The sequence below is a fragment of the Orycteropus afer genome, unplaced genomic scaffold (assembly GCF_000298275.1).
Source record: "Orycteropus afer afer isolate SDZICR_OR568_19922 unplaced genomic scaffold, OryAfe1.0 scaffold00005, whole genome shotgun sequence".
Classification (NCBI taxonomy): Eukaryota; Metazoa; Chordata; class Mammalia; order Tubulidentata; family Orycteropodidae; genus Orycteropus; species Orycteropus afer.
In genome coordinates this window covers 31,589,424-31,599,288 of record NW_006921592.1, presented here as the reverse complement: position 1 = coordinate 31,599,288, position 9,865 = coordinate 31,589,424, and the positions used below count along the sequence as shown (strand labels likewise).

At 41.9% G+C, this 9,865-nt stretch overlaps 1 protein-coding gene across 1 annotated transcript in view; it reads right to left on the bottom strand.

Moving 5' to 3' along the window:
- The window catches only part of PUM3 (pumilio RNA binding family member 3), a 58,597-nt gene that overhangs the window by 36,634 nt on the left and 12,098 nt on the right, over positions 1-9,865 (bottom strand). The window contains exons 8-11 of the mRNA XM_007939408.2: positions 9,635-9,738; positions 8,221-8,299; positions 3,460-3,558; positions 928-981 (exon numbers count right to left, since the gene is read on the bottom strand). Coding sequence (XP_007937599.1) covers positions 928-981; positions 3,460-3,558; positions 8,221-8,299; positions 9,635-9,738 — 336 coding nt within the window. The remainder of the gene's footprint in view (positions 1-927; positions 982-3,459; positions 3,559-8,220; positions 8,300-9,634; positions 9,739-9,865) is intronic.

Genomic DNA, 9,865 nt, shown 5'->3' with positions numbered 1-9,865 from the left:
GCTCTTCCAGCCTGCTACTCTGGGTGGGCCTGAGTTTGTCTCCTCACCTAATCCCTTTGGCTGATTGCTCTTCTCTCTGGCTTCCTGGCTTTTAATCCCCTTTCTCCTGCTTTCCCCGCCTGCTACTTTGGGCGTCCCTGAGTTGTCTCTCCTCACCTGTAACCCTGGGGCTGAAGTGTAATTTGGCATTATTTACCTAGAGCGTAACATGTATATACCTTAGCAAAGACTTTCTAATTCTAGGAAATCAGTCTATAAATAATCAGAGATACACAAAAATGACATTCAGAGCTGTACACTATAGCATTAAAATGATAAAAGAGAAATAATTTCATGTTGAATAACATGACTGAACAAGTTCATTAAACCAAACTAAGCAAACTCACTGCTGCGGAGTCAGACCTGACTCACAGCGACCCCTCCTTGGGTTTCCGAGGTGGTATCACTACGGAAGTAGATTGCCCAATCTTCTTTACAGGGAGTGGCTGGTGGGTATGAACCGCCAGCCTTCTGGTTAGCAGTCAGGTGCCTTAGGTGCTACACCACCAGAACTCCCTAAATTCATTAAAGGAGTTAGTCTTTGAATAGCAGATATTTACAGATATTTACTATTTACTTCCATAGTGATACTGCCTCAGAAACCCAAGGAGGGGTTGCCATGAGTTGGGGTCGACTCGATGGCACATAACAACAACAAAACAATGAAAAAATTGTCAACATTTAATGAAAAAAGGAGAGAAGAGTAGACACAGTATGATTACTGTGCTGCACCACTTTTAACAATACGTAAAAGCACACACACGTGCATATAAAAAGACTGGCGAAGTAAAGAGCAAAGAACTGCTTCTTGGTCATTTTCTGAGTTTTTAGTTTCTATAATAGACATGACTTGCTATGACTTGAAATGTGTACTTTTATTATACTTACATTAGCCACTTTTTCAACGTAAGTTTTCATAGTTTTCACAATCACCTTCCTATCCTTAAAAGAAAGAAAAAACGCCTGATAAGCTTTTCATGTGGACTAAGGGTATTTCGTTAAACTGTAAACATATTATTAGATTTTTATCTGACGGCATAGTTTGGTTCATGAAAAAAAGAGTTACACAGTTGAAATTTTAAAAATGACATTATGTGTAAGTGCCCTGCCAAAGCTTTCATCATTTAGTCTTGTCCGTGAAAATCTACTCTCAGACATAAATATGGAAGTGTGAAATCTGCAAGCAGCAGGAAAACCTAGTGAAGCCGCCTCTGCAGTGAGCTGAGAGCCCTCTTCCAACATCTGACCTCTCTTCAAACACACCAGGATCTAGCTCGCAGAAGGCATTCGATACTTTCTTTTTTTAACATTTTATTGTGTTTTAGGTGAAAGTTGACACAGCGAATTAGTTTTCCAATCAATAGTGCATACACAGATTGTCCTGTGACATTTGTTGCTATGGTGGTTAAGGTTATCTGTCAACGTGGCTGGGTCTAGTTGAGTGGCTGGGCAGCTGGATGGAGTTACTTCCCATGATGAGACTGGTAATCAACTCCTTGGTGAAATCTACTGTGAGCAACTGAGTAGCTGCCTTAGGGATGTGGTCTGCTTCCTGTATTTAAGGGGAAGCCTTGGGAAATGGTCTCCAGCTTATGGTTTGAACCTTGCATGTAGCCGTGTCGTTATTCAGCAGCCTGCCACGCTCTGCCAACCTTGGGACTTTCAATGGACTTGAATTAATGGCCTGCCATGTGGTTTGGTAACATCAGGACTGTGCCTTTTTACTTGTCAAGCTTGGGACTTCTCAGCCTCAGCAGCCAGCAGCTGAGTGATGAAAAGCCTCCAGTTTCAGTGGGCCAGGAGCAGGAGGCAGAGCTGGACCCCAAGGTTGAGGGGCTTTCACCCAGCCCCTAGAGCCTGGCACTTTGAGCTTGGACTTAAAGCCTTCAAATTGTAAGAATAAACTCCTGTTTGTTGAGGACATCGCATTTGTGGTACAGTCCTGTCAGAGTGGCACTAGGTAACCAGAACAGTTGCAATCCCCACAATGTGTCAGCATTCTCCTTGTTTCCTCCCTGGGTCCCCCACTTCCGTTCGCCTAGCTGTCCTATCTCTCCATGTCTTCTCCTCTTTTGTTTTGGGCAAATGTTGCCCTTTTGGTTTTGTACAGTTGAGTGTTCTGAGGAGCTCATGCTTCATGGATGATGCTATTTGTTTTGTAGTCTCATCTATTATCTGGCTGGAAGATGGCCACTGGGAATATGTTCAGTTTCAACTTAGAAGGCTGTCTGAAGGCAATGGTCTTGGGAGTTATTCAATATATTCTTGTTGAAAATTAAATATGCATTAGTTTTAAAAAAAGATGACAAATGTCTTCTGAAGGCAGAATTACACACAGCAGAAAAGTTAAACTTCTGTGATTAATATGGATCTTTACTATTTTCCTCAGAGTACTAAACACCCACTTTAGCACATCTATAGCTGTTATTAGTCTCTAGGAGTCCTGGTGGCACAATGGTTAAAACATTTGGCTGCTCACCTGAAGATGGGAGGTTCGAACTCATCAGCTGCTCCACTCCACAGGAGAGAGGGCAGTCTACTTCCATAAAGATTTGTAGCCTTGGACCCTATGGGCAATTCTCTGTCCTCCGAGGTTGCCATGAATTGGAATCAACTCCAAGGCAATGGGTTTGCTTTTCGGGTTTTGTCTTCTCCTTCCTCATCATCCCCCAACAGGATCGCTGTCATTCGAGTCGTCCCATGAGAATCCATGCACAATGGAATGAAATGTTGCCCAGTCCTATCACCACGACAGGTTGGCATAGGGCCACTGTGGTCCATAGGGTTTCCACTGGATGATTTTCAGAAGTAGATCTCCAGGACTCTCTTCCTCATGTGCCTTAGTCTGAAAGCTCCACTGAAACCTGTTCAGCATCCTAGCAACACACAGCCTCCACTGGCAGATGAGGTGGGGCTGCGCTTGAGGTGCATTGGCTGACAACCAAACCTGGGTCTCCTCACACAGAAGGTAAGGATTTAATAAACCCGACATGTACCAAAACCTCTCAAAAAAACCAAAACCAAACTCACTGCCACTGAGTTGAAATCTTTATGGAAATAGATTGCCTCACCTTCCCTCTGTGGAGTGGCTCATGGATTTGAACCACTGACCTTCTAGGCAGCAATCAAATGCCTTATCCACTATGCTACCAGAGCTCCTAAGTAACACACATACTGTTTACTTGCTTGATAGATCCCTTACCATACTTCTAAGGAAAGCTCAGCATTTCCACTAAAGCAGAGAGGAACCTTAGGCCTGAAGAGGAGAGCCGATTCCTGGGAGGCCCTGAGGCCCAGCTTCATGGAGATAAGGTTGTTTATATACAAGGGGACAAAGATCCTGAGAGGGAAGGAGAGGGAAGTCAAAGGTACAGCCCTGCCCAACCCACCAGCCCCCTGCAGGTGGCCTAGCTCACGTACCTTGGGGGTGCCATGCCAGAGGCAGTGCATGGCCACTCTGGCGCCATCATGGGTATGTGCAAGGTACACCACTGCTTCACGGATGGCTTCGATCATTTCCTAGGGAATAAAGGCTGTCAGTGATTTTGTATTTGGTTTTTTCTTTCCACTTATTATTATCTATCAATCCAATGGGATGGAGGGGCTATGCAAAAAGAATGAAAGGAACAGAGCAAAGGTACAAACAAATAAGTTATTAATTTTATAGAAAATCACACAGGAACACAACCTCTTTCTAGAAACATTCCATTCCATCAGAGCAGGCAATTTCTATAAATACAGCATTTTCATTTTATCAATTTTTATTAAAAAACAAAAACTCCACTTGTCTTCCAGCTCATAGTACTGTGGTGGGTAGCTTGTGAGTTGCTGTGATGTTCGAAGCTATGCCATCGGTATTTCAAATACCAGTGGATCACACATGGTGGACAGGTTCAGTGGAACTTCCAGACTAAGACAGACAAGCAAGAAGGACCTGATAGTCTGTTACTGAAAAAACTGCCCGGTGAAAACCTTATCAATAGTAGTGGAACACTATCTGATCCAGTGTAGGAAGAAGAGGCCCTCAGGCTGGAAGGCACTCAAAGTAAGACTGGGCAAGAGCTGCCTCCTCAAAGTGGAGTAGACCTTTAGGAAGCGGATGGAGTGAAGTTTTCGGGACCCTCCTGTGCTCATGTGGCATGACTCAAAAGGAGAAGAAACAGCTTCATACATCCCTTACTAATTAGAGCATGGAATGTAGAAAGTATGGATCCAGAAAAACTGGAGGTTGTCAAAAATGAAATGGAACACATAAAGATCGATATCCTCATCATTAGTTGAGCTGAAATGGGCTAGTACTGGTCATTTTGAATCTGACAATCATATTGTCTACTATGCCAGGAATGACCAATTAAAGAGGAATGGTGTTGTATCCATCATCAAAAATACTTCAAGATCTATCCTGAAGTACAAGAAGCTCTAGTGGTACAGTGCCTAAGGCATGTGACAGCTAACCAGAAGGCTGGCAGTTCAAACCCACCAACCACTCCACAGAAGGAGGACAAGGCAATCTATTTTCCGTAAAGATTTACCACCTCAGAAACCCAATGGGAGCTGCTATGAGTCAGAATCAACTCCACGGCAGTGCCTTTTCTTTTGGTTGTTATCCTGAAGTACAATGGTTTCAGTGATAGGATAATATCCATACACCTACAAGAAAGACTAGCTAATACAACTATTAATCAAATTTACACACCAACCACTAATGCCAAAGACAAAGAAATTGAAGATCTTTACCAACTTTTATAGTCTGAACTTGACCAAACATGCAATCAAGATACACTGATAATTAGTAGTGATTGGAATGTAAAGTTCGAAATGAAGAAAGATTGGGAGTTGGAAAATATGGTCTTGGTGAAAGAATGATGCTAAAGATCATGATAGAATTTTGCAAGATCAATGTGACCTAATCATTAGAAATACGTTTTTTCAGACAACATAAATAGCAACTACACACACGGATCTTGACAGACAGAATACACAGGAATCAAATCAACTACATCAGTGGAAAGAGATGATGGAGAAAGCCGATATCGTCAGTCAAAACAAGGCCAGAGACAGATTTTGGAAGAGCCCATCAGTTTCATTGATAAGTTCAAGTTGAAGCTGAAGAAAATTTAAACAAGTCCATGAGAGCCAAAGTGTGATCCTGAGTATACCCTACCTGAATTAAAGACCATCTAAAGAATAGATATGATGTACCGAACACTAATGACTAAAGACAAGATGAGTTGTGAGATGCCATCAAGGACATGAAGAAAGGCAAAGGTTATTAAAAAGACAGGAAAGAAAAGACCAAATTGGACAGAAGAGCCTCTGAAACTTGCTCTTGAATGGAGAGTAGCTAGCTAAAGTGAATGGAAGAAATGATGAAGTAAAAGAGATGAGCAAAAGATTTCAAAGGATGGCTCAGGAAGACAAAGTAACACATGATAACAAAATGCGCCAAGAAGTGGAGTTAGAAAATCAAAAGAGACCGTATTCAGCATTTCTCAAGCTCAAAGAACTGAAGAAAAAACTCAAACTTCTAGTTGCAATATTAAAGGATTCTTTGGGCAAAAGAGCGAACGATGCAGGAGGCATTTGGACTGGAGGAATACACAGAGCCAATATATCAAAAAAAGTTGGTCAATGTTCAACCATTCTAGTAGGTAACATATAATCAAAAACTGACAGTAATGAAAGAAGTCCAAGATACACTGAAGACACTTGTGAAAAACAAGGTTCCAGGAACTGACAGAATACCAATTGAGATGCTTCAACAAATGGATGCAATGCTGGAAACAATTACTTGTCTAGGCCAAGCTACCTGGCGAACAGATTGGAAGAGATCCATATCAGTGCTCATTTCAAAGAAAGGTGATCCAACAGAATGAAGAAATTATTGAATAACATCATTAATATCACATGAAAGTAAAATTTTGCTGGAGATAATTCAAAACTGGTTGCAGGAATACACTGACAGGGAACTGTGAGAAAGTCAAGCTGCATTGAGAAGAGGACACGGAATGAGGGCTATCAGGGCTGGTGTCAGATGAAAGTTGGCTGAAAGGAGAGAGTACTAGATAATGTTTACTTGTGTTTTATTGGCTGTACTAAGGCATTCAACTGTGTGGATGATGATAAATTGTGGGTAACACTGTCAAGAATGGGAATTGCAGAACACTTAATTGTGCTTAGGTGGAACTTGTACACAGATCAAGAAGCAGCCATCTGAACAGAACAAGAGGATACTGTGTGGTTTTAAATCAGAAAAGATGTATGTCGCAGTTATATCCTTTCACCATACTTATTCATTCTATATGCTGAGTAAATAATCCAAGGAACTGGACTATATGAAGAAGAATATGGCATCACAATCGAAGGAAGACTCAATAACAACCTGTGATATGCAGATGACACAACCTTGTTGCTGAAAGTGAAGAGGACTTGAAGCACTTACTGATGAAGATCAAAGACAGTATGGATTACATCTCAACATAAAGAAAATAAAAATCCTCACAATATCACAATAAATGGGGGAAAGACTGAAGTTGTGAAGGATTTCATTTTAATGAAATGACACCCATAGAAGCAGCAGTCAAGAAATCAATCAGTGCATTGCATGGGGCAAATCTGTTGCGAAGACCTCTTTACAGTATTAAAAAGCAATATGTCCCTTTGAGGACTAATGTGCATCTGACCCAAGCCATGGTATTTTCAATTGTCTCATTCATGTGAAAGCTGGACAGAATAGGAAGACTGAAGAAGAACGGATGCTGTTGAATTATGGTATTAGTACAGAATACTGAAGATACCATGGACTACCAACAAAACAAACAAATCTGCCTTGGATGAAGTACAGCCAGATGCTCTTTAGAAGCAAGGACGACAAGACTTTGTCTCACGTAATTTGGACATGTTACCAGAAGAGACCAGTCCCAGGACAAGGACACCACGATTGGTAGAAGTTCAGTGAAAAAGAGGAAGACCCTCAACCAGACGCACTGACAGAGTGGCTGCAACAATGGGCTCAAACAGCGATGACTACAAGGATGGCACAGGACTGGGCAAGTGTTTCGTTCTATTGTGCTAAAGTTGTTTTCGGTCATTAACTAAAATCCATTCACACTGAAAAGGCACTTGCCAGTAAGTACTGAAAGTATCCCACTGTCAGCATTGAACACAGTTTCTCTGTGGTGAATCCAGAACTGTGAGACACTGCCCTCCACAGGAAAGGGAGAAAATTCCCGAAAAGAGCAGTGGCAGCAGCTGTGGCCAGATAACCAGGAGCTCCGGACGGCCATCCTGGAGAATCTTTTTGTAAGTCAATTTTGAGAGGGTCAAAATTCCTGTGACTATGTACATCTGGCCTATCTGTGAGAGAGGGGTTGGTTTTCTTGTACCCGCCACTTGTGATCAGAAAGGCAGGCCGCATGAACAATGAGCTCAGTGCAGGACAGACAAGCAAAGCTCTGGAGGCCACATGCTGAATCTGCATTCACAGCCCCCTTAGCGGCTTCAGGGGTGAAGGGTTTACCTTCACTCTCGGCCCCTTATCCTTCCATCATTTGATGTTCATTTATTTTTAAATAAATATCCTCCCTTTTTAACATCAACCTGACTTTTTTTGTAGAAGTCTACATAATTGAATTTAAAACTATCTGAATGCTGAATATTAGTCTGTTAGCTAATTTTTAGACTATTTACAGGATGTCCATAGATTATAATAAAAATGGAAAAATCTAATTGATTAATTTTAATCCAAAACCCAAAAAACCCGCTTGCTGGAAAGTCAACTGGGACTCACGGCAACTCTATATGACACAGTAGAAATGGCCCACAGGTTATCAAGCTTTTTTCTCTCATGGAGAGGCTGACGGGTTTGAAACGCTGACCTTTGGTTTGCGGCTGAGCACTGCAACCATTGGCACTCCCAGAGCTCCTAATTTTAATCCAGCAGAGTAAAAACAAGTGGATCAAAATCCAATTAATAAAAACTAAAGCCAATTTCATAGTCTTCTGTGAAAACCTAAACAGAATTAGCAGATCTGTTCAAAGGAAGTTTATTTATGAACTTCTCTAAATGAGGAAACAGCCTTGTAAAAATTTCAAAAGGCGACATACAGCAAAGTAGCATTTCATGTTGCAACACAGCTCACCCTCCATGCTTTGGTTCCAATGTCAACACCGAGTACTCACCGATCTTAGTTTTGGGGGTGCATAGGTAAAAAAGTCCAAGAACACTTTGTGCACCAATGAGTGCTTAATCACAGCCTCCCTGAAAACAGACAAAACAGGCAAACATCAGCTCTGGAGTAACTGAGAGAGAGGTAAACTTCGTGGTCTTCTGAAATCATCAAAATATGGAAAATGGTTTTACCAAGTGTAATTTGCAGTAAGATGGATTGTATCTTTCAGCAGTGCTACAATTTTCTTTATTTTTAGATTGTGAGATTGATTTTGTGCACCTACAGCCGAGACCAGAGTAGCAGATCCCTCATATCCAATCAAGAGATGACATTATTCAGAGTATGCTCTACCTTTTAAATGTTTTACTCATGGCAATCCCATGTCTCAGAACAGATTGCTCCACAGGGTTTTCAATGACTACATGTTCAGAAGCAGACTACCAGGCTTTCTGGCCAACACACCTCTGGGTGGTCTTGAACCTTCAACCTGTGAGTGAGCACCAAATGCATTCACTGTTTGCACCCAGGGACTCCACCCTTTTAAATAATAATCCCCAACAGTGAATCACATAAGAAACCCACACCTGTGAGTCTGTTTCTTTAAGAGATTCTTTCTGTCAGACGTCTTTCAGAATGCACAATTAAAACTTACACAGACTCAAATGATACCAGCAATCACTATGACCCCTCATGGGCCCAAGCCCTCTCACGTGACACCTGGTAGATTCAGGTGTGGACTGGAGGCTAATGGTGGTGCATCACAGACCTCTAAGGTCACATGGAGCATCCAAGGAGACAGCCAAAACTTAAGTGCCTTTATCATGGGCAAAGCACTGCTGAGGGTGTTAGAAATATTAACCCATTTAACCTTCTCAAAATTGTATGCAGTATCTACAACTACTATCTTAATTTTCTAGATAAGGAAACTGAGGCACAGAGGTTACGGTGCCAAAGGTCACAGGGACAGCAGGTAGAGGCACTAGGATTCACACCCGACACCCTGTCCTAGCGTGTTCCTAACCACTCCACTATGCTACATATGCCAAGGGCATGCACTTGGGCTTCCAGGCCTTACAAATTAACCTACACAACAGGCTGTATTTGTGAAACTACTTAAAATATAGGGGGTAGGGGTGGGGTGGGTGGTGGGTTTTCAAGATAATATTTTAAGAAAACATGTTTCATTGGTTAAAAAAAGGTTTACAAGTCACTACAGTATGGCATCACTTTGCAGGATACATTGTAAGAGGAAGATCCAGCTATTTACAAATAATGGCTTCAAACCAAAATTTATACATAGACTCTTCCTTAGCCCAGGTTAGTTACAGTCTGGAAGAAACAGCCACCTTCTTTATGCGAAGGCATGGAAAACTTTCCTTCCTCAAATCCCATCTGTTAAGAAAAAACAAAACCATGCCTCTTACTTTTGAGCCATTGGCATCAAAATCTGTTTCATTTCATCCATAATCAGCTCCAGTTTCGCCGGCTGTGCCTCTAGTACTTTGTCCAGGGTTGGGTGATCTGCTGACTTGTAGAGCTGAAATGTGTTCCCATAGAGCTCCTCTATCAGCAGGGTCCTCTGCTCCAGGATGGCTTTGTCGTTGTAGGCATACTCTACAATCGCCGAGGCCTCTGCATGTCGCAGCATCCTCCTC